Source organism: Miscanthus floridulus, chromosome 8, assembly GCF_019320115.1.
Source record: "Miscanthus floridulus cultivar M001 chromosome 8, ASM1932011v1, whole genome shotgun sequence".
Classification (NCBI taxonomy): domain Eukaryota; kingdom Viridiplantae; phylum Streptophyta; class Magnoliopsida; order Poales; family Poaceae; genus Miscanthus; species Miscanthus floridulus.
The window spans coordinates 50,642,816-50,667,559 of NC_089587.1; the positions used below are offsets into that span (position 1 = coordinate 50,642,816).

The 24,744-nt window shown below is 42.4% G+C and overlaps 1 protein-coding gene across 1 annotated transcript; it reads left to right on the plus strand.

Annotated features, from left to right (window-relative positions):
* The first annotated feature begins 210 nt into the window (after nucleotides 1-210).
* Nucleotides 211-3,768, plus strand: LOC136471966 (uncharacterized). The gene is made up of 5 exons (XM_066469708.1): nucleotides 211-366; nucleotides 459-1,748; nucleotides 2,774-2,935; nucleotides 3,026-3,215; nucleotides 3,429-3,768. The coding sequence occupies exons 2-5, from the start codon at nucleotides 489-491 to the stop codon at nucleotides 3,491-3,493; spliced, it is 1,677 nt and encodes a 558-aa protein (XP_066325805.1). The 5' UTR covers nucleotides 211-366; nucleotides 459-488; the 3' UTR covers nucleotides 3,494-3,768.
* Nucleotides 3,769-24,744: the final 20,976 nt, after the last annotated feature.

Genomic DNA, 24,744 nt, shown 5'->3' on the forward strand with positions numbered 1-24,744 from the left:
GTGTCAATTGTCTTCATTTTATTAGTCTAACAAATAAACATCACAGACTTCTATTTAATTTGGCGTAATTTTATTTTATTTTTTATTTAATTTAATAACTAAGGAATTGGCGCAATTTTTATTTTGTAGAGGAAAGAGTCGGGTCAACCGCTTGTAATGGCATTGGCTTCGTGGCCTGGAAGAAAACCGCATTAAAAATCAGACCAAACCCCCAGTCTCCTGTCTCCTCCCCGTTTCGAGCCTCACTGACTGACTCTCAATCCTCATTTCTTCACGGAACCCAATGATCGGCGGAACTGCCGCCACTCGCCGCCGTCGCCTGCTGTGAAAAATCAAGGATTCGCCGCCGTCGCAGCCGATCTTCTCGTAAGTGTTCCCTCCCTTCTCCCCTCCGGACAGCCCCTGCAAGAATCCGCCGCGAAGCTCTGATTTGTGCCTGGTGATCTCGTCCTTCTCAGAAGTGCAGACTACCTGTACTCTTCGACGAGATGCCTCCGAAGGTCGCCAAGCGGTGGGTGCAGGTCAACCGGCCGGGGGAAGCCTCGTCGTCCTCACGCGGACACTCGGGAGGAGGAGGAGGAGGAGGAGGTGGGAGAGTCAACCCCGCCGCCGACCGCCTCAGCGCGCTGCCCGACGCGCTCCTCCACCACGTCATGTCGTTCATGAAGGCGTGGGACGCGGCGCGCACGTGCGTGCTCTCGCGCCGGTGGCGCGACCTCTGGGCCTCCGCGCCCTGCGTGGATGTCCGTGTCGGGAGGTATAGGGACCCGCCCCAGGACTTCGCCAAGTTCGTGTACCGGCTGCTGCTTGCTAGGGAGGCCCTTGCACCGATAGACACTCTCCGCCTGCGGTCACCCGGTGAGGAGGACGAAGATTTCGACAATTCTGATGTTAAGATGTGGATCCGCCATGCAATCAGACGGAATGCTCGTGTTATTCAGCTAACCGGTCACCCCAACCCCAATTTGTTGGCGGAGCTGGATCCTATGGACTTCGTCTCTCGCCACCTCAAAATCTTGAAACTGAACTATACTGAAGTGTCTGATAGCTTCACCTGGCAGCTGTCATCTCGTTGCCCTTGTTTGGAGGAACTAGAGCTCAAGAACTGCTTGGTAGAGGGCCGTGAGTTTACATCTGTCTCTCTGAAGAGGTTGACCATGGTCAAATGCACTTTTGCTAACTTCTCTGTTGATGCTCCAAACCTTGTGTTTGTGCAGTGCATCGCGCCAGAGTCTTGGGTCCCTGTGTTCAAGAACTTTGGGGTGCTGGTAACAGGTAGTGTCATGCTTGATGACTGTTTATTGAGTAAGGAGTTTAAAAAGTACCAAGAGGACGCTGATGAATATCCTCGAACAAGTGACGACGATGATGACAACAACATTGCATTTGCCCCTAAACATGTTCCTGATTCTGATGACAGTGGTGATGAAATCCTCAGTGATGATTCTGGATTCTTAGATGATTTTTATGATGAGCATTATTTAGCAGATGATGTCAAGGACAATTATGATTATGGAAGTGATATCAATAGTGATAGTGACACATATGAGTACAGTGAGATTGCAAATGGCTATGAAGATAAGCAGTTTGGAAACCGTGCCAATAGACTTGATCGCACTAGGGGCAATAAAGATCATGGTTGCAGTGCAAAGCATATCATTAATGATTATAAAAAATTTGGTGGCCAGAATGTTCTCAATAGCCTTTCAAATGTTCGATATCTGGAGCTGTTAGGTCATTCTGGAGAGGTAGTTACATTCTATAATTCCGTTGTTTAATTTTTTCATAATTCCTTAATTCTTTTGTCCAGTGCATTTTTTATACAGTGTCTCTTGTTCTGTTGAATACATTATGAATTTGAGGGTGTCTTAGTAATCATTCAACATTTTCCTTTCCATATCATTGCTGATTTTAGGGGTGGATCCAGCTTTTTATACTATCATTGAATTCACAACACTGAAATGGTTAGTGCACCAAACATCAGATGCTTCCAAGTTTCTAACCCTCCTAAATTGTTGCAAGTTGGAACATCAATCACCAAATCAAAATTGATCACAAAAAAATCACTAAATCAAAATTTATGATTTTCTCATAGGGGGTGTGTTTTATTAGTTCAATGTGAGCTGTCTATTTTTATGCTATTGTACTGCATGTTTGCTTTACATATTTTTTTACCAGAATAGTGTAAATTAATTTACTTTTCACTGTCTTCAGTTCTTGGCCCTTAGCCTACAATAATAAAAATTAGAGTTAATCTTTCAGGCCAATAGAGCACTTTTCACTGTCTATGGGCCTGTTCGGCAGGACTGAAAAATACTGTTCCGGCTGATTGTTGTGAGAGGAAAATACTGTTCTAGCAGGACGTGAACAGTGATTTCGTGAGGTGGCTGGCCAGCCGGCTACCAGCCAGCCGAACACTGCCATAAATACCTCTGTATTCAAATTAAGTCAATCAGCTAACTGCAGAGAAAAAACTAAGCATGTTATATATGATGGAAATATTATCTCTTTTGAAGCGAATTTGGTGTTTATTTTGCTATATAGATTTTCTTTCATTCTATCCTATAAACTCACATCTGTTTCAGAACAATTTCGACATGTAGTTTCATTCACCAGGTAAAAACCTACACTTTCCAAATGTAATTTTGTTAGCCATAAAAAATGGTGGATGATAATTCCTATCTGAAGAGTTTTGTGCCTTTCCAGTTGGGTTATTATTATTCATTGTTGTTATAGTTTGTTGTAAACAACTCACTCCTGTTTAAATATGAAGGTCATTATGAGGAGAGAATCGTTAAATTGTCCAACTTTTAGCAACCTGAAGACTTTGGCCCTTGGAGAATGGTGTATCAGTACAGCTGTTGATTTTGACATATTACTTCTCTTGCTTCGGCATTCACCTAGTCTGGAGAAGCTTTATCTTCAGCTTGAAATGGTACGTACATGCTCGGTGTTTCTCAATGCTGACTCAAAATTTTAGCAGATGATTAATGAAGTTGATTTTTTTTGTTTGTCCTTCAAAAAGAACTGTGACATCCAGAAGGCATTGAGAAGAGGTATAGAGCCAAAGGGAGGATCATTTGCTTGCAAACATCTTAGTATGGTGAAAATCAGATGCACCAAGGACGATCCAAGAGTCCATATGTTGGCGCAGTTGTTTAGGTCTAATGGCCTGCCACTAGAGAAGATTTATGTCTGTCGGAGTGGGAGTTTCTGTGAGTACCTTGTGTGATTGTGTCCGTATGTTTTGGTCTGTGCACTATTGTTGTTTTTCACTCTTTTGTCATACAACACACCATTGAAGTTTCTGTTGCAATAGGATTTCTTTTTCTGGCCACTCATGTTTTGTTATCCTATATCCTGAACCTTTTTCCTTGTTCTGTTCATGTTAATCTTTGCATTCACTAACTTTCTGTTGTTTTGTGCAGACCTCCGTAACTTGAAGCTGGAGAGGAGCATTACCCTCGGTGAACTGCGTGAATATGAATCTTGATCTCATTCCTATTGAAAGCAGAAATGTGCGATATGACAAATATGTACTCTTTTTTCAGTACCTTGTAGACCTGTTTCAGCTCTAGTTGATGATTGGAACATCATTTATGCAGAGAAATTGCAGGACATGTAGCTATAGAATGCATGGTTGTTTCGCACATCTCTATCAAGTTGTCTTGTCAGTTGGTATCGTTTGAAGAACAAAATTCAGATTGGAGTACCTGGGGTTTATAAGCTGTGGTTTAGTGCCTTGGGTTAATCGTCAGCACTGTTTTCTTTTAACACAACGTGGGTTTAGTACCATGTGGTTCAGTTTCAAGTTTCTACTGTATATGGTACGGGCATTTATGTTGCATCTATGTTCAACATATTCTCTAATCTCTAACACCAACTTTAGTACAGCCCCTACTTGAGCCCCCAAAGAGGTAAAAAAAAACGTGCTCCAAGCTAGAGCCACGAAATTTAGGTGGGCACCTAAATCCACCCTCCACACCCCATTCTTGGGGCTTACCCCCATGCCCCATCTTGCATTGCTTCCCACTCGTAGGAACTCCCTCCGCTTCGGTGACCCTCCTTTGCCCTCCCCTCTCCTCCCACTCGACGCCAGCTTGATGCGCGGCCCCTCCAGCGAGATTCATCGCCATAGATTCGTGTCGAGTGGCCCACGGGGAATGTGGCAGAATCCCCTCCTTTGGTCCTGTCTCGAGCCCTCGGTGTCCGCGCCTCCTCTCCTCCGTCTCGAGAGCGGCCATGGCTCCCCGCCGTTCAACCTCTCCTCGTCGCCCGGCCATGCCTCGCCGCCGTCTAGTCCCTCCTCGCCACTCCCTAGCTCGAGTGGTGCCCACCTGGTGTCCCGCTCCATGGGGAAGAAAGGTTTGGCCCAATGATGACTGGGACCTCATGTCATTGTTTGCTAATATGGATTTGGGGGTTGATGCTACGGTGGAAGCAAAATATTATGCCAACAAAAGTAGGGGGAGCACTAAAATCCAAAGTAGGGGCCGAAATATGTAGTGATGGTGTGGTGGAGTGGAGACTGATGCTAATGGTTCCATCCATTGACCATAATGCTGGATTCTTGTTAGGATTCCATATCCCCATGACTAGTGATCATAATTCAGTGTTACTGATTCTTGCTAGGATCTCATACTCCCATGACTTTTTTTTATTTGGCCCCTTTTGTCAAAAAAATCCGTTTACACCCCTGAACATCAAAATTCTGTCTTTAGACCCTATGGGTCGGCGCTAAGGTAACATAGCTTGCTCCATAATTCATGGCACCGAGCTTTGAGACCTTGATAGCGTGCTCCATAAATCATGACACCGAGCTTCGAGACCTTGATAGCGTGGATGTTCGACGTGGCGTCTAGGTGGCTGAGCTCGGCACAGTAGGAGGTGGCGCCGACCTCGACGCCGTGAAGCCCGGCGCCAACCTTGGTGCCTTGTGTCAGGCTGACCTCCTAGCTTTTTCTCCTAGCATACGTGAATGTGTGCTCTGCCAGTGACTGATAGATAAAAGACAACAATGCTCTGGAGGTGCATGCATGCCCACTTGGGATACTAGCCAGCTAGAAGTCTACATCGCCGTGAAGCCCGGCGCCAACCTTGGTGCCTTGTGTCACGCTGACCTGCTAGCTTTTTCTCCTAGGTACCGTTTAGTTGGCAATTTTTTTGACGAAATATTATTGTAGCATTTTCGTTGTTATTTGATAATTAGTGTCCAATTATAGTCTAATTAGACTTAAAAGATTCGTCTCGTGAATTTCATCTAAACTGTGTAATTAGTTTTATTTTTTATTTATATTTAATGCTTCATGCACGTGTCTAAAGATTCAATATGACGAAAAATCTTAAAAATTTTAACATTTTGGAGTGAACTAAACAGGGCCCTGGCATACGTGAATGTGTGCTCTGCGAAATGCTCTGGAGGTGCATGCATGCCCACTTGCGATACTAGCCAGCTAGAAGTCTACATCGTAGCCTTAGGACTTAGGAGGATTATTTTCAATGTCCCTGGTTTAGATTGCAAGTTTTTTCATTCTCTTTCTATCACATCAAATCTTTGAACACATGTATGGAGTATTAAATATAGATAAAAAATAACTAATTATACAGTTTGATTGTAAATTACGAGATGAATCTTTTGAGCCTAGTTAAGTCATGATTGGACAATAATTATCAAATACAAACGAAAGTGCTACAGTACCCAATACTGATTCCTAACCCCAATCTAAACAAGGCCATGTTCACGCGCTCTAGTGCTGTAGTTTGCAGTAGAAAAAGAAGACAGGGGTGTTTGGTTTGATGGATTAATCTGTAGTTCCCGTGACATCGAATGTTTAATACTAATTAGGAGTATTAAATATAGATTAATTATAAAACAAATTACATAGATGGAAGCTAATTGGCGAGACGAATCTATTAAGCCTAATTAGTTTATAATTTGATAATATGGTGCTACAGTAAATATTTGCTAATGATGGATTAATTAGGCTTAATAAATTTATCTCGCAAGTTAGTCTCCATCTATGTAGTTAGTTTTGCAATTAGTTCATGTTTAGTTCTCCTAATTAGCAGCCGAACATCTGATGTGACATGTAACTAGTACTAGCTCCGTCCCCCCCCCCCCCCAAAATACAACTATAAGTTGCGTGCCAATTAAAGTGGTTCACAATTGACCAAATTTCTAGTGAATGATATCCACATTTATGGCTAAATCAATTTATTATGAAAATACATTTCGTAATCAATTCAATGGTATTTATTTGATACCATAAATATTAATATTTTTTATTTATAATTGACCAAATTTAAGATAATAAAACGTTATACTGCACTATATTTACTTGCTTTTGAAGATAACATATATTTATTTGCTTATTAATATGATTAGCCATGTTATAATTAATTAAAATTAAGATTTATATTGTGAACAACTAGTGTGCCTCTAAATTCAGAACAGAGGGAGTATTAGTCTAAACTTGTCTCTTAATGACGGATCTAGCTAATAATTGCCCTGTTCGCTTGGTTAATAAGTCATGGCTGAAAGTACTGTTGGCTGATTTATTGTGAGAGAAAAATATTGTTCGTTGGCTGAAAAAGTACGGCTTATAAGTCAAGCGAACAGGGACATATCGCTCAAAATATGTTTTTATGGTACAACACACGTTGGAATTTGAATTATTATGATATTATTTTTTTCAGTTGCAACACAGGTATTTTTTTCCAAGTTGCATCAAAGGGCCAAGGTCAAAATATTAGTCTGCGCTTTTTTAATTGTAGTTTTTCAATAGTTATCATTCGACGTTTAAAAGTTGATACACATGTATCAAGATTCAAACTTAAAAGGCTGATAGAACCATCTAAATTTATTTGGTTCTATCAGTTTTTAAGAGTAGCACAGCCTGTGACTTTAGGCGATTCAGTGCAACAATTTTGATGACAAAAAACAAACTATAATGCAGAGGAGACCAATCTCTATTATTTTCTCGGGTTACAAAACATGCACTAACCAATGTAATTTTAATATTATTAATGATATATAAATCTTAATTTTAACATGGTTAATCATATTAATAAGCAAATAAATATATGTTATCTTTAAAATCAAGTAAATATAACGCACGCAGATTGCAGGCATTTTGGATTTTAGCAGTGACACATCACATCGCTACGGCAAAGACAGACATGCGTGCAAGCCAGGCCATAGGCCACGGCAGGCCCCCAGGTCACTGGCTAAGGTCCTAATAAGGCTAAAGAGGATAAATAGTCTAATAAAATCTCTATAAAATTACTAAAGTATAAGGTTAGTAATCAAAAAGACAAAATATAATTTTGCTTTAGCTCTATAAGGGTTGGAGGTCACCTACCCAATAATTCTAGTTGCTATGATCACTAGACACATAAGAGACTAAGTCACTACTCACTAAGAGCTCTCAAACAAGCTACACTAAAGATCTCCATTAGGTGAAACTAAGCTAGTAAGCAAGCTTTTAAAATTAACTACACTAAAAAACTTGCTACACAACTAGTTTGCAAGAACGTAAATGAGTGAGTAGATGATTATACTGTCATGTCGAGTAATGAACTAATCACAAAATGAACACCAATCAATCACCGAGAGAAATCCAAGAGACAAACAACATAATAATTTTCTCCCGATGTTCATGTGCTTACTGGCACGCTAGTCTTTGTTGTGTCGACCAACACTTAGTGGTTCGACGGCTAATAGGTATCACACACCTAGCCAACAAATAGTGCCGTAAGAACCTACACACAAGTAAAATAACTCAATGACACGAGCAATCCACTAGAGTTATCTTTCGGCTTTCCGACGAGGAAGGTACAAGACCCCTCCCAAATCATTGGGAGACGGCCACAAACAATCACCAACTCGTGCCGATGCTCCTTCGCTGCTCCAAGTCGTTTAGGTAGTGGCAACCACCAAGAGTAACAAGAACTCCACAGCCACAATGATCCTTAAGTGCCACTAGATGCAATCACTCAAGTAAATACACTTGGAATCAATCATAATCACACTATGATGATGAATCAATGATGGAGATGAGATAAAATGGGGTGCAAAACCTTATGTGCGCCCAGAGATCAGTCACACACATAAGCCGATAAATTATGAATAGTATCATCACCAATGTTTATTACATCACGAATAAGACAGAGTTATTACATAAGTATAGCGAAGGTAATAAAAAGATCTCTCGCGGAAGCTTCATTTCACAGGGACGTCGACTGGTTGACCACAAGTCTAATAGTCCTTACAAAATTCCTCATACAAAAAGTCATCTGTTACCCATCCGGGATTTTATCCAAATAATGAAAGTAAACAAGCGTAAGTACATGTCGTACTCAACAAGTGTAACACGGGGTTCATGAGGCTCAAAGGCTAGACACAGGTTTAACAACGATCATCTTTTAGTTGTCACACTTTTAGCTTTTGAGTAGCATCAAGTTGTTTCAATTCCCAAAGTAGAACATATGATCAAATGTAAATATGAATAATGAATAGCATAAACAAATATTACTTAGTGTTCATCTATTCCATAAATGTTTCAAGGTCGCTCGTGACCGTGAGCACGACTGATATACCAGTTTTACACTCTACAGAGGTTGTACACTTTCACTGTGAGTCATGATACCCATATGCCCGGGTTAATTACTCCCAAAACACTTCTAAGGTGAGTAGGCAGGGGTCACTATGAAGCCTTTCAAAGGTTCGTCTAACAAGTTAGGGCCATTAGATTCACTTGGTAAACAGATATAGAGCCCCCCTTCCCGATAGCACATTGACATGCAGCCTATACTCATAAGGATAGAGGCCGCCCTATACCCGATTCGGCAAGCCATTCTTACGCCAATGAAGGTAACCACTAACGAGCTAGAAAAGGTCCTTATACTGAGCTAAAGCCAGAGCCATGTAGCCCTCACAGCTATACTGTAAGTACCGGATGATCACTTATAGATAAGTCCTTATGGAGAGGAATCTGAAGCATTTAGAAAGTAGCTAAACACTCCAGCCCCCTGTTTCCATGTTGCTAAAAAATCATGTTTTAATATTTATTGCATATACCATTAGTCAAGTTACAAGATCATGGTTTAATTGAGCACTAGCAAAGCTACCCAATGCATAACCCTTAGGTGACAAGGTAATAGTTCAATTCTAGAAAATCCCTATCAAGATGACACATGCAACATGAATTTAATGAATTAAAGTGAATAGGAAACAAGGATGATCCCATGCTATACTTGCCTTGAGCAAAGTACTCCTGCTGGTCCTGCTCAAACTCGTACCCTTGATCTCCCGAGAACTGCTCACCGTCTATACTCGATAACCACAGCAACATACAATCATCCAGGAGCAATCATGCAAAGCAAACAAGGCTACAGATTAGAACAGTACACCAATAGCAAAGAGTCAAGATGAAAAGTTTGGAAAACGAATCTATGTCTCGCTATGAACACACAGACGCGAAGATCACAAAAATCATATCTAAAACAGAGAAGTTATGAATTAAACAAGATTTCCTATAGGCAAATAATAGATTAAATCTAAGCTTGAATTATAAAAGTTGGAAACCTTCTTTACAGTAGCATAAACATGTAGATCACTTATTTATGAACCTAACGCAACTTGAACGGATCAAATCGGAGTTAAAACGAAGATTTTATGGCTAAAACAAGTTGAATGGCAAAACTGTAAATAACTGAAAACGTATTTCAATATAACCGATCCAAAATACGCTTTTAAAAAGAGAAAACGAAATCTGTAAACGCACTTTGTACTACGGGTTAAGCCGGGAATAATTGTAAGGGTGTATCTGCAAAGTCAGCAGTGAAAGGGTATCCTTCAATCTGATCCATTGGATTAGAAATCGACGGTCGGGAATTGATTTGACAGGGAGAGAGAAAACCCAAACCGGTACAGTGCTGGTGGCAGTGAGCACGGCGGCGCCATGGCCGGCTTTTGGAGCTCACAGTACATGGCTTCAAGGGCACGATTCGACGAAAGACAAGTATAGGGAGAGAGAGAGGAACGGGGATCTCACCGGATCAGGAACACGCTAGCGGGAAGCAGCGACGGCGGCTCGACGCTCGGTGGACTGCGATGGTTGGCGGCGACGCTTGAGTGAGGTGCGGCTATGGCTGCTTGAGCGAAAAACCGGGCGCCAGATGGGATAGGAGACGGAGGAGGGCACGGGTGCTATTTATGGGGCCGAATCCCTTGGGCGTCACGACACCACGGGTCGTGGCAGCGCCGGACTCAAATGACGACGCGGACAGAAGAGTCCGACCCGGCCACGGCGAGAGGAAGAAGGGCCTGACCAGTGGGCCTAGCTGGTCAGCAGTGGGGAAAGGCGCGCGGCTACGGGAACGGGCATGCGGCTGGCGTCTAGCTGGGCCAACGGCCTGCAAAGGGAGACCGAGCTGGCTTGGCTGGTGCTGAGGGGAGCGCTGGGCCTCAGCCCGAGCAGAGAGGAAGGGAGAGCAGCGGCCTAGAAAAGAAAATGGGCCACGCAGGAAAGAAATGGAGCAGGCCAGAAACAGAGGAAGGAGAAAGAATTTATCCTTTTCTTTTTCTAATTTCTTTCCAAAGCAATTTTGAAGACAAAATTCAAATCAAGTTCAAATTTGAGTTCAAATCAAACCATTCCAAAAATTAATATGCAGCAGCATGAAGGCACATTCATGGTTGTTGACCTATATTTGATTTTAATTTGATAAACTTTATTATTCTTCCTAAATTTAAATGCTCACAAAAATGCTCAATAAATCAATTTCCCCTATTTTAAAATGTTGTAAAATTTAGGGTGTTACAATTCTACCCCCCTTAAAATGAATCTCGTTCTCAAGATTCGGACGATGCTTACTCAAATAACTATGGGTATATTTTTCTTAGATCCTCTTCTCTTTCCCAAGTAGCCTTATTCTCTATATACCGATTCCACTGAACCTTACACATCTTTATTACTCGGCTCCTTGTAACTCTTTCTGCCGTCTCCAAAATCCTTACCGGAAACTCCTCATATGTGAGATCCTCCTTAACTGTAAGCTCTTCTAATGGTATCTGCTCCTCGGGTACACGCAAACACTTCTTAAGCTGAGACACATGGAACACATCATGTACACCTGACAAACTCTCAGACAATTCCAACTGATAAGCTACCTCTCCACATCTCTCTAAAATCTTGAAAGGTCCAATATACCTTGGGGCTAACTTCCCTTTCATGTTAAACCTTCTCACACTTCTCATAGGTGACACCTTCAAGTACACATAATCACCTACTTTGAAAACCAATTCCCTTCTTCTAGTGTCGACATAGCTCTTTTGTCGAGACTGAGCCACTCTCAAGTTATCTCTGATCATCCTTACTTGCTCTTCTGTATCTCTTAGTACATCTGGTCCAAACACTTGAGTTTCCCCTGTTTGGTTCCAAAACAACGGGGTTCTACACTTTCGTCCATACAAAGCTTCGAAAGGTGCCATATTGAGACTTTTCTGATAACTGTTATTGTACGAGAACTCTGTATAAGGCAAACTCTTGTCCCAACTTGTACCATACTGCAACGCACAAGCTCTCAACATATCCTCTAGTATCTGGTTAATTCTCTCAGTTTGCCTGTCTGTCTGAGGATGATATGCTGTACTAAAATTCAACTTGGTTCCCAATGAACTATGTACTTGCTGTCAAAAATGATATGTGAATTGAGTACCTCGATCAGACACGATTTTCTTGGGAACTCCATGTAGACACACTATTCTCTCCATATACAACGCAACCAATTGGGGGCCAGTATAGGTAGTCTTGACCGGTATGAAGTGAGCAACTTTAGTTAACCGATCCACTATTACCTATATTGAATCATAACCTCTCTGAGTACGTGGTAACCCAACTATAAAATCCATACCAACTTTTTCCCACTTCCACTCAGGTATCTTCATTGGTTGTAGCAATCCTGTAGGTCTTTGATGTTCATCTTTGACTCTCTGACATGTATCACACAAAGCAACATATTCAGCAACATCTTTCTTCAGTCCGTACCACCAATACTTCTCTTTTAGATCCAAATACATCTTGGTACTTCCAGGATAAATAGAATAAGCAGACTCATATGCCTCATGAAGAATTGCCTCTCGTAAAGCCTTATCCTTAGACAAACATAGTCTTTTGCCAAACCATAGAGTTCCATTGTCATCCATATGGAATCATGGTGCCTTCCCAATCACTATGTTTTCCGCTATCTTTCAACTTCGCATCCTGTAACTGACCCTTACGTATTTCTTGCTCTAATTTAGGCTCCAACACCAACTCCACTGCATAAGTGACAAAGCCTAAATTCAGTCGCTTAAACTCAGCACACAACTCACTTGACATCGATGTCACTTGCACCTCATTGGCATAACTCTTCCTACTAAGAGCATCGGCAACAACGTTTGCCTTTCTAGGATGATAGTGTACCTCCAAATCATAATCTTTGATCAACTCTAACCATCGACGTTGTCTCATATTCAAATTTGTCTGAGTGAAAATGTACTTTAGACTCTTGTGATCAGTATAGATGTCACTCTTATGCCCAATAAGATAGTGCCTCCATATCTTTAAAGCATGAACCACTGCTGCTAACTCTAAGTCATGAGTAGGATAATTTAACTCATGCTTTCTCAACTGTCGGGATGCATAAGCCACTACTCTGCCTTCTTGCATAAGAACACATCCAAGTCCTTGACGAGATGCATCACAATAGATCGAGAAGCTCTTGTTCAGATCTGGCAAAGTCAATACTGGGGCTGTAGTCAACCTCTTCTTCAACTCTTCAAAGTTAGCCTGGCACTTCTTGGACCACACAAACTTAGCATTTTTCTCCAACAAAGCTGTCATAGGCTTGGCAAGATTAGAGAAACCTTCAATGAATCTTCTGTAGTATCCAGCTAATCCCAAAAAACTATGAATCTCTCCCACATCTATCGGTGGTTTCCAATTCAATACATCTTTCATCTTACTTGGATCTACTGCAATTCCACCATTAGAGACAACATGACCAAGGAAAGAAACTTTCTTCAACCAAAATTCACACTTGCTTCGCTTAGCATACAACTTGTGTTCTCTAAGCTTCTGCAAGACCAACCTCAGATGTTCAGCATGCTCTTCTTCTATTTTGGAGAATATTAATATATCATCGATGAATACCACCACGAACTTATCCAAAAACTCCATGAACACCTTGTTCATCAAATACATAAAGTAGGCGGGTGCATTGGTCAACCCAAAGGATATAATAGTGTACTCATACAATCCATACCTCATAGTAAAAGTTGTCTTGGGTATGTCAGTTGCACGAATCCTCAATTGATGGTAGCCAGAACGAAGATCAATCTTAGAGAAAACACAAGCACCTCTCAACTGATCAAACAAGTCATCAATTCTAGGCAACGGATACTTATTCTTGATAGTAACCTCATTGAGTGACCGATAATCAACACACATCCTCTGAGTACAATCCTTCTTATCAACAAATATAACCGGTGCTTCCCAAGGTGACAAGCTAGGACGAATAAAATCTTTCTCCTGTAACTCCTTTATTTATTTCTTAAGTTCTTCTAATTCATTAACCCCCATTCTATATGGACGCTTAGCTATAGGTACAATTCCAGGTAATAATTCAATAACAAACTCAATGTCTTGGTCAGGTGGCATACCTGGTAAATCATCGAGGAACACATCTAGAAATTCATCCACCACTAGGTCCTCCTTATTGCCGCTATCATCAAGCTGGTTCACTGTGGCTGTCGGCTGTGCTTATATTACAACATCAACATTGATTCTTTCCCATTTGGTGCGGTCACAACGACTACCTTCTCTTTACATTGGATCACTGCCTATTGTTGCTTCATCTAGTCCATACCTAGAATCACATCTATACCAGATGCTCTCAACACAATAGGGCTCACTTTGGACTCTACCCCCTTAAGAATAGACTAGTCGGAAGACAACGATATGAAGCTTGCATACTTCCACCCGGTGAGTTTACTAAGATAGGATTTTGCATGGCACACAATGGTATGCTATGGTTTCTAACAAATGCTTGTGATATGAATGAATGCGAAGCTCCAGAATAAAAAAGAACATTAGCGGGGGTTGAGTTGACATTGAACATACCGAACATAACTTCTGGTTCCGCAAGCGCCATCTTGGTAGACACATGGTTCACTTTTCTCGTGTTGGGTGCTGGCTTCTGATAGCTATTCTGCCTTTGGGGAGTTTGCTGGTTGGGCTTCTCAGGGCAATTATAAGACAGGTGACCTTCTTTACCACATCGGAAGCACTTGCTAGGAGTGCTGGGGGCACTAGTCTTCATGGGAGTGTTGTTGGGCACTCCCTGTCGTGGTGTCTGCTGACCACTCTGTTGCTGAGGACTTTGATTGGCATTCTGCTGCTGGTTTTGGTTGCGCTGAGGACACTGACCACGATTCCACTGACTAGGTGGTCCCTGGAACCTCTGTTGAAAGCCTTGCTGAGGGTTGGTACGTGGACGAGTATTGCTCCCAGCGGCCTATCCCTGAAGCCTCCTCTTCTTGGCCTCCATCTCCTTGCGCTTGTTGTCAATAACAATAGCATGATTCACCAGTGTCTAAAAATTAGGGTAGGTATTGGACATAAGCTGGAGCTGCAGACCGTCATACAGACCTTTGAGAAAGCGGCGTTGCTTGTCAGCATCATTAGCCACTTCATTTGGAGCATAACGTGACAACTGAGCAAACTTGTCACGGTACTCAGCGACGGACATGGATCCCTGCTTTAGAGCTCTGAACTCCTCCTGCTTGAGCTCTATCAATCCCTCCGGTATGTGGTAGGATATGAAATTCTCTTTGAACTCCTGCCAGGTGACAGGAGGAGTGTTGGCGGGACGTCCATACTCGAATGACTCCCACCAGTCCCGAACTTCTCCCTGGAGCTGTCCTAAAACGTACAACACCTTCTGTTGATTATCACATTGTGCTATGTTGAGCTGCCTCTCCACTGCTCGAAGCCAATCATCTGCTTCCAGTGGATCTGTGGCATGAGAGAACACCGGGGGACAGCCCTTCAAGAATTCACCACGTTTATCACGTGGTGCTCCACCACCCTGTTGGTTCTGCTGATTCTACACCGACGCTTGCATGATCTGTGTCTGTACTGCCAAGAGTTGCTCAATAGACGGTGGCGGTGGTGGTGGTGGATGTGGGGGAACACCTCCATGACCTCGTCCTCTTCCTCTCCTAGACATCTGTTATCAAATATTCAAAATTTATAAATTTTCAAGTTAGAATACTTTCTGAAAATTTTCTAGACGAATCTCGACGTCCATAGCTCTGTAAAACAGTCATATCTCGAGTTCCAGAATTCTAAATAAGGTGTACTTTATATGGTTGGAAAGCTTAAGAAATTATCTACAACTTGTATTCAGACCACATTCCCAGATTCTGTCGTTAGGTTACTCAAAAACAGGATACAACCAAAACTGTTTCCAGATTCCAGACTGCGTAGAAACTTTAACTTGAAATAGAGATATCTCACGAACCAGATCAGATATGGGGGTGATTCCAGAGGCATTGGAAAAATGCTTAAGTCTAGTTGTTCCCATAAAAATTTCATAATCTTTGGTCATGTAGGTTTTAATTGGCATTAAGATAAAGACAGATTGCTCCGAAAAAACAGATTCCGAGGGAACCAGATGTAACATACCCAACTATTCATTTATTGACCCAATCGTTAATATTCTTAACTATGGAACTTGCGGACATGCCCACAAAGTTCCAGCACACATTACAAAGATCCAACTCACACATAAACATAATAACAAATCAACAAAACACACCAATGTTCACACCGCACTAATAGTCTCGACTAGACTCAACTTGACTCGTTCTACTATCGTCTTATTACATAAAAGGGACTCCAACATCTAGAGGCAATACTTATGGGGAAGCTCCTCATACATCTTTGGCAAATTGAGGCACACCCTTTGTTCGTAGGTGCCTCTTGATAGTTTCCTGCTGCGCCTTTAATTGATTCTCCAATCGGCGAATCTTTGACACAGACTTATAACCAAAGTGTACCATCACTTCGGTGGTTGGATCCGTGCCCTGCGGGTCCATCATCACCCATCCCAATTCTGGGTGTTGATGAGGAAGGAATCGATATTGATCATCCTTCATGTCCTCGAATCGGCGACCACGGAGGCCTATGCAAGCTTCAGCGGCTGCATCTTCTATGCCGTCCTCCATGGTAGCACGATGACTATGGTGCGCGTAGTTTGAATCCAGCTAATATGCGCCTTTCTGTTCATCCTTGATGGTGATGCACACCCTAGTCTTCCAGTAGGTGTCTTCAAGAGGGTGCGTATGCTCTTTGCAGGCGTATTCTATAGCTGCATCCCAGTCATTGTAGTAGGTCTGAAGCAAGCTCATGAGTCGGTGATGTGAAACGGAGGATTCACACCCCGGCTTATACCACACCTTTGTTGTCCACCCCAGTGGTGGGATCGTCTCATCCTCTTCAACAATGTCTTCCTCTTCATTTTCGGACAAGTCGACGGCCTCGACTTCTTGAGGTTCCTCCTGAACGGGCTCAGGCGTAGATACTGGTGTTGGCGGATCGAATTCTTGTTCCTAGGGTTCTTCCTCCTCAGGCTCCATGGACAAACCATGAGGCAGGTAGTACCCTCTAGCGCTGATGCGGGCAGTCTTGTGGGCACGAGGCTTCTACAGTATTAGACTTAGTTAGATTAGGTTAGAAGCAATAATTTTCATAATAGAATAAGACAAAAGAAGCATAAAACTTTTAGCAAATAACAAGGGTGAGATAGAAAGCATGAAATGAGTAAAGCAAAAGAAGCTAAAACGACCATAGCTAACTAGGCTTGCGTCCTACAGTCAATACAGCTCTGATACCAATCTGTCACACCCAATTTTAAGGATAAAATAGGGTACAAAACCTTATGTGCGCCTAGAGATCAGTCACACACATAAGCCGACAAATTATGAATAGTATCATCACCAATGTTTATTACATCACGAAATAAGACAGAGTTATTACATAAGTATAGCGAAGGTAATAAAAAGATCTCTCATGGAAGCTTCATTTTACAGGGACAGCGACTGGTTGACCACAAGTCTAGTAGTCCTCAGGAAAATCCTCATACCCAAAGTCATCTGTTACCCATCCGGGATTTTATCCAAATAATGAAAGTAAACAAGCGTAAGTACATGTCGTACTCAACAAGTGTAACATGGGGTTCATGAGGCTCAAAGGCTAGACACAGGTTTAACAGCGATCATCTTTTAGTTGTCACACTTTTAGCTTTTGAGTAGCATCAAGTTGTTTCAATTCCCAAAGTAGAACACATGATCAAATATAAACATGAATAATGAATAGCATAAACAAATATTACTTAGTGTTCATCTATTCCATAAATGTTTCAAGGCCGCTCATGACCGTGAGTACGGCTGATATGCCAGTTTTACACTCTGTAGAGGTTGTACACTTTCACTGTAAGTCGTGATACCCATATGCCCGGGTTAATTACTCCCAAAACACTTCCAAGGTGAGCAGGCAGGGGTCACTATGAAGCCTTTCAAAGGTTCGTCTAATAAGTTAGGGCCATTAGATTCACTTGGCAAATAGATATAGAGCCCCCTTCCCGATGGCACATTGACACGCAGCCTATACTCATAAGGATAGAGGCCGCCCTATATCCGATTCGGCAAGCCATTCTTACGCCAATGAAGGTAACCGCTAATGAGATAGAAAAGGTCTCCATACTGAGCTAAAGCCAGAGCCTTGTAGCCCTCATAGCTATACTGTAAGTTCCAGATGATCACTTACAGATAAGTCCTTAAGGAGAGGAATCTGAAGCATTTAGAAAGTAGCTAAACACTCTAGCCCCCTGTTTCCATGTTGCTAAAAAGTCATGTTTTAATGTTTATTGTATATACCATTAGTCAAGTTACAAGATCATGGTTTAATTGAGCACTAGCAAAGCTACCCAATGCATAACCCTTAGGTGACAAGGTAATAGTTCAATTCTTGGAAATTCCTATCAAGATGACACATGCAACATGAATTTAATGAATTAAAGTGAATAGGAAATAAGGATGATCCCATGCTATACTTGCCTTGAGCAAAGTACTCCTGCTGGTCCTGCTCATCAAAGTCATACCCTTGATCTCCCGAGAACTGCTCACCGTCTATACTCGATAACCACAGCAACATACAATCATCCAGGAGCAATCATGCAAAGCAAACAAGGCTACAGATTAGAATAGTACACCAACAGCAAAGAGTCAAGATGAAAAGTTTGGTAAATGAATCTACGTCTCGCTATGAACACACAGACGCGAAGATCACAAAAATCGGATCTAAAACAGAGAAGTTATGAATTAAACAAGATTTCCTATAGGCAAATAATAGATTAAATCTAAGCTCGAATTATAAAAGTTGGAAACCTTCTTTACAGTAGCATGAACATGTAGATCACTTATATATGAACCTAACTCAACTTGAACGGATCAAATCAGAGTTAAAACGAAGATTTTATGGCTAAAACAAGTTGAATGACAAAACTGTAAATAACTGAAAACGTATTTCAATATAACCGATCCAAAATACGCTTTTAAAAAGAGAAAACAAAATCTATAAACGCGCTTTGGACTACGGGTTAAGCCAGGAATAATTGTAAGGGTGTATCTGCAAAGTCGGCAGCGAAAGGGTATCCTTCAATCTGATCCATTGGATTAGAAATCAACGGTCGGGAATCGATTTGACAGGGAGAGAGAGAAAACCCAAACCGGTACAGTGTCGGCGGCAGTGAGCACGGCGGCACCATGGCCGGCTTCTGGAGCTCACGGTACACGGCTTCAAGGGCATGATTCGACGAAAGACAAGTATAGGGAGAGAGAGAGGAACGGGGATCTCACCGGATCAGGAACACGCTAGTGGGAAGCAGCGACGACGGCTCGGTGCTCGGTGGACTGCGATGGTCGGCGGCGACGCTCGAGCGAGGTGTGGCTGCGGCTGCTTGAGTGAAAAACTGGGTGACAGATGGGATAGGAGATGGAGGAGGGCGCGGGCGCTATTTATGGGGCCAAATCCCTTGGGCGTCACGGCACTGTGGGTCGTGGCAGCGCCGGACTCAAACGACGGCGCGGACAGAAGAGTCCGACCCAGCCACAGCGAGAGGAAGATGGGCCTGACCAGTGGGCCTGGCTGGTCAGTGGTGGGGAAAGGTGCACGGCTATGGGAGCGGGCATGCGGCTGGCGTCTAGCTGGGCCAACGACCTGCGGCTGGGCCAACGGCCTGCAAAGGGAGACCGAGCTGGCCTGGCTGGCACTGAGGGGAGCGCTGGGCCTCGGCCCGAGCAGAGAGGAAGGGAGAGCAGTGGCCTGGAAAAGAAAATGGGCCGCGCGGGAAAGAAATGGAGCAGGCCAGAAACAGAGGAAGGAGAAAGAATTTATCCTTTTCTTTTTTCTAATTTCTTTCCAAAGCAATTTTGAAGACAAAATTCAAATCAAGTTCAAATTCGAGTTCAAATCAAACCATTCCAAAAATTAATATGCAGCAGCATGAAGGCACATTCATGGTTGTTGACCTATATTTAATTTTAATTTGATAAACTTTATTATTCTTTCTAAATTTAAATGCTTACAAAAATGCTCAATAAATCAATTTCCCCTATTTTAAAATGTTGTAAAATTTAGGGTGTTACAGGCTCACAAGGATATCAAGTATGTCAAAGTGCCATAATAGTGAGCCTAGGGCCGGCCAAGGTCTATTTAAAGACCCCCAAGAAAATCAAATCATTACACAGCTCGGGGGGGTGATCGGACTCTACGACCGGACTCACCCCAGAATCTAGCCAGGTGCGTCCGGTCGCACTTGCCAGCCAACCAGCGAGTGCCATGTCACGCCTATTCAAATTCGACCGTTGCCGCCTTTGCGCGCCCGCACACGCCAGTGACAGGACGCACCGCTTGAAGGATCGGACTCGGAACCTGTTCAGCGTCAGATCAATTCTAGTAAGGTACTAGACACGATTTTTAAGGACCGAACGCGTCAGGTTACTAGGGACCAGACGCGTCAGGTCACTAGGGACCGGACGCGCCCCAGAGTCCGGTCAGTACAAGCCTCACGCAGGGCAGTGATGCCAGCGTACGTCAGCGACGACCTCACGCACCCCCTGCGCGTCCGGTCACGTCTCTTCTCCGGTGTCCAATCGATCGCTCCCTCTATGCCGCCTCTGGATCAAGTGTCCGAACACATCGTGCGTGTCCGAGGTCAGCGTCCAATCGATCCAGTTGCTCTCGGCCAAGTGCAGCGCTTCCACGGTAAAAATGACCGGACACTCCAGAGTCCGGTCGAGAAATTTCGCCTCCTTTTCTTTTTCTAACTCAACCTCTTCACCCTTGCTTCCAAGTTGCTAACCATAGTGTGTATAACTTATGTGCTCGTGTGTTAGCATTTTAATAAAAAATATTTTTCAAGGGTCAATTGTTAGCACATTGGGTCCCTAAATGCATATGCTACAATCATGTCACCTAGTGGCACTCGATAACCGCTTAGCCAAAGATTTTCCCTCTTTTATAGTACGCTATCGATCCTAAATGCACTAACACCCTCTATAGTGTCTTAAGTGCCAAAATAAAAACCTATCTTATATCTTTGTCTTGATCTTCTTGATTTTTTTTCTCTTTCTTCTTTTTCAAGTTAGAGCACTTGATCAACATCATTTCATGTCCACCTCTATCTCCGTGGACCTCATCTTGCTACTTTACTTGGATTTGACTATCTCATCTAATACACACACTTAGATCAAAGGTTAGTTCCACTAGTAGAGAAACGACTTTTGATTCACTTCGAAATTTAGCTTTAGTCCCGATATTTTTCGTGCCCGGGACTAGAGAAACCTTTAGTCCCGGTTGGTAGCTCCAACCAGGACTAAAGGTCCCTGCCCAACGGCTACTACGGCAGGCTTTTGCTGCAGAGGACCTTTAATCCCGGGTGGAGCTACCAACCAGGACTAAAGGTTAACTTTTACTCCCGGTTGGTCCCTCCAACCGGGAGTAAAAGTCTACTCACGGCTGGAGGCTCCGTCCGGGACTAGAAAGGGACCTTTAGTCCCGGTTGCTGTCTCCAACCGGGACTAAAGCTCCCTTCCTATATCTTCCTCCCTGAGCCGCGCGAGCTGATTCACTGTCCATAATCTCAGTCCATCACCTTTTCCAGTGACCACTGTCCTTATCCCTTTGTTCCTCCTATGGCTTCTCTCTATTATCTGCTTGCTGTGTGGTAGCCAGGCCCTGAAGTTCGCAAGTGCTGGCAAGCATCCTCGTTCCTCTTTGCTTCTTGACCAAAATCCAAAAACCATGTGAGCCTCTCTCGAATCAGCGGTGGCCCAGTGGTGGCTCGCGCAGAGCGCCCAGCGGCGGCATGCGTAGGGCGGCCGACAACAGCTCGCACGCGGCGGCCAGACGGTGGCAGGCTTGCAGCTGCTTGCACGTGGCAGCCCGGTGGTGGCTTCGACGCGGATGAGGTCCCCACAGCGTCAAGCAGTTGGCCAAGCTCGACGCCTTCGCATGCTCGTCTATTAGGAAATCTAGGGATTTGTAATTTGGTCTCCGCTCATATTTGATTTGTGCCCACCTTCATGCTTCCTTGATTTATGACTCAGTATGTTTCTATTGGATTTGGTCTAGTTGTTCATGGTGGTTTCGATTTGGTCTCAATCTAGTTGTCTGTGGTGGTTTGGATTTGTTCAGTTTGATTAGATCTGTGCTCTTGTTTTGATCTCGATCTGTTGCAGAGTGTCCTCAATTTGGTTCTCTTGCATCTGGTGGGCGTAGAATGCGTATTCGAAAACCTATTCGAAAACCAAAATGAATCATCAATTGAAAATATAAACAAAAAAAGAAAAAAAAAGAAAACCTTTAGACCGGGACTAAAGGGCTGGCTCACGTGGCCAGACCGGGAGGCCTCTTTAGCCCCGGTTGGTATTACCAACCGTGACTAAGATCTTTAGTCCCGAACGAGAAACCGGGACTAAAGGATGGGCCCTTTAGTCCCGGATTCATGCTCTCGGTTGGAAAACCGAGACTGAAGGAGTTTCCCAATCGGAAGTACAGCTTGTTTCTGTACTAGTGTTCTAGGTTTCATCAATTATCCAAAACCAAACTAACAGTGAGGCTAATAATAGAGCCGGTTGTTGGCTGTATACAGCCAATCTAATAGCCCACTTGCATAATAGTTAGCCGGTTTATAGCCCACTTATCTGTCTCACAACATTCTTAGTTCTTGTGCATAAGCTGGCTGTAAGCTTATAACCCGTTTGTTTTCTCTCTCCTCCTATCTCTCCTCTATCTAAGCATTACAGCTCACCTAGTCTAAAGATGTGTTTTTGACGTTCAGGGGTATAAATATGAAATTTTGACGTAAAAAGGGCTAAATTAAAAAAAATGATTCCCATGACTCCTTTGGTTGTGTAGAGTTGTAGATCGTTTGAACAATTGAACTGGAGGAAACAGGGGCACAGCTGCATAGAAAAAGGGCAAAACCTGAGCCAACGGGTCCAGGGTCTAAAGAGTTTCATCTATTTATACCGAAGGAGTATCTACATGTAAAACATGATGTTCATTCGAAAATAAAACATAAACATGTTTCCATTAGAAACATATATATAGGGTGCATTTTCCCTACTCCGGGGAAAAAAATCTTTTACTACCCTCGACAATCCACTTTGTCCGTTTGACCCCCGAACTAAATTGTGGCTCGATCTACTACCCCGAACAATCCAAACTGGGTCAAATTACCACCTAGTCAGATTTGTCTTTTTTGTTTCTTTTTTGTATAAGTTGTATTTTGAACCCAAATTTTGAAGGATCGTTGAAGACATCAAAATGCACATTGTAAAAAGTGTTAGAAACGTTTTGTGATTATTTTCATTGGTTTTGATCATTTGATATTTTTTTTAAACGGCGAGGTATAAAAATACATCAAAGGTATTGAAAAAATTCTAAAAATTTTCTGAACAATAATTATAATGTCTTTTATGGTCCTACAAAATTTAGATTCAAAGTACATATTATATTATACAAAGAGAAACAAAAAAGGTAAATATGACTAGGGGATAAATTGACTGTATTTGAATTATTCGGATAGTAAATTGAGCCACAATTTAGTTTGGAGGTTCAAACGGACAAAGTAAATTAATAGATTTTTCCCTTTATTTGTGGACAGAGGGAGTAGGTGGCTTGCAAGCATAGAAAGAAGAAAGTGTTTGATTGATATGAACGTCACCACGACAGTGATAGCGCACATGATAAGTGAGCACTTGCGCCTTTGGATTGTTGTGCGGGCACCACGTGCGGCTCCAGTGGATGTTGGGTTCGTGTAAAAGAGTTCATTGATTATGTAAGGAAACATCAGCAGATCCCAACAAAGGCGTTCAAGATGTAACTCCATTGAATGAGTGTGACATCACTACGGACAGCGTAGCCTCTCCGTACATAAACACAAAATATTCAATTCAACTGCTTCTACATAAACACAAAATTGTATGAATATGCTATGTGTTTGTATTGATCCTGGGCCAGTACTAACATGTTCAAAATATTCAATTCAACTGCTGTGGGACCACCGTATTTGTGTGAATTATTTTTAAAGAAAATATTGGATCTGGTAACGTGACGCATCCTCATATGCATACATTTTGAAACATATCAAGTTAATTCGCTCTGTTTCTACAGTACTATAGGCTTTCGATAATATGGTTGCCTCCCTGTTTGCTAACGATTTTGAACCGGCAACTTTTCTTCTTAATTACAATAATGCACAAATCTTTTGCGTATTCGAGAAAAAAACGATTTTGAACCGGCAACTTATACAGGTGGCCATTCTGCAAGAGGAATTAGAAGCTAAGGATTTAGAGCTGGGAAGATTGAGGGAGATGCTTTCACAGAAAGAAGCTACTGAAAACAGGGCAGTTGAAGCAAGAGAAGAAGCTGGAAATGATTTGAACACAGCTTCAGATCCACTGCAAGTCAAGGTGGAAGGCTAAGGCCGTAGAGTCACTAGGATTGCCATGAGAAATCCCATTTATATTATGTAGGCTTAATGTGACTGTATGTTTCGGAATACTGTTGTATCAGAGTTCTACATTACGCAAGGACATTTTTCCCCCTATTCATGAAGTTTGAAAAGAACTCGTGCATAATTTTTAATCCTTGCCCAGGCACCGATTGTGGCATAGCAGTTCTTTCCCTGGTGAAGAGCAACCTTTGCAATTCTGAACACTGTTGTTCTCTTCTGCCCTGGCTGTAAGTACTAACATCCTCATGGCCTTGCTACGGGTTGAGAAAATTGTACTGGAAGTTCCGAGATCTCTATATTTTGTCTGAAACCAACAAAAATTATTTGTATCCAAAACGAGCCTTAGGCTTGCAGTGAAGCACTTACAAGTTTAGTGGTTAAAAATAACTTTTTGAATATCATTGATTTCAGTGACACACATGGGCAGGTTAAAAAACAACTATTCTGTTTTACTCAAGAAATTAATAAGCCAAATAAACAATTCTGAATCTCGATAGTACAATTTAGATAAAAAAATTTTGATAACATTGTTCAGTTCTGAATACTTCGTATTATTCAAATGCCTTTGGGATTCATGAATCTGAAAATATTATTCAATTTCAGAATCCAATGTAG

Excerpts from the sequence above, each read along its gene's own strand:
- LOC136471966 (XM_066469708.1), top strand. The coding sequence starts at position 489 with ATGCCTCCGAAGGTCGCCAAGCGGTGGGTGCAGGTCAACCGGCCGGGG. Across the intron at positions 1,749-2,773 it reads TGTTAGGTCATTCTGGAGAG|GTCATTATGAGGAGAGAATC; the intron begins GTAGTTACATTC and ends TTAAATATGAAG. Across the intron at positions 3,216-3,428 it reads CTGTCGGAGTGGGAGTTTCT|ACCTCCGTAACTTGAAGCTG; the intron begins GTGAGTACCTTG and ends TGTTTTGTGCAG.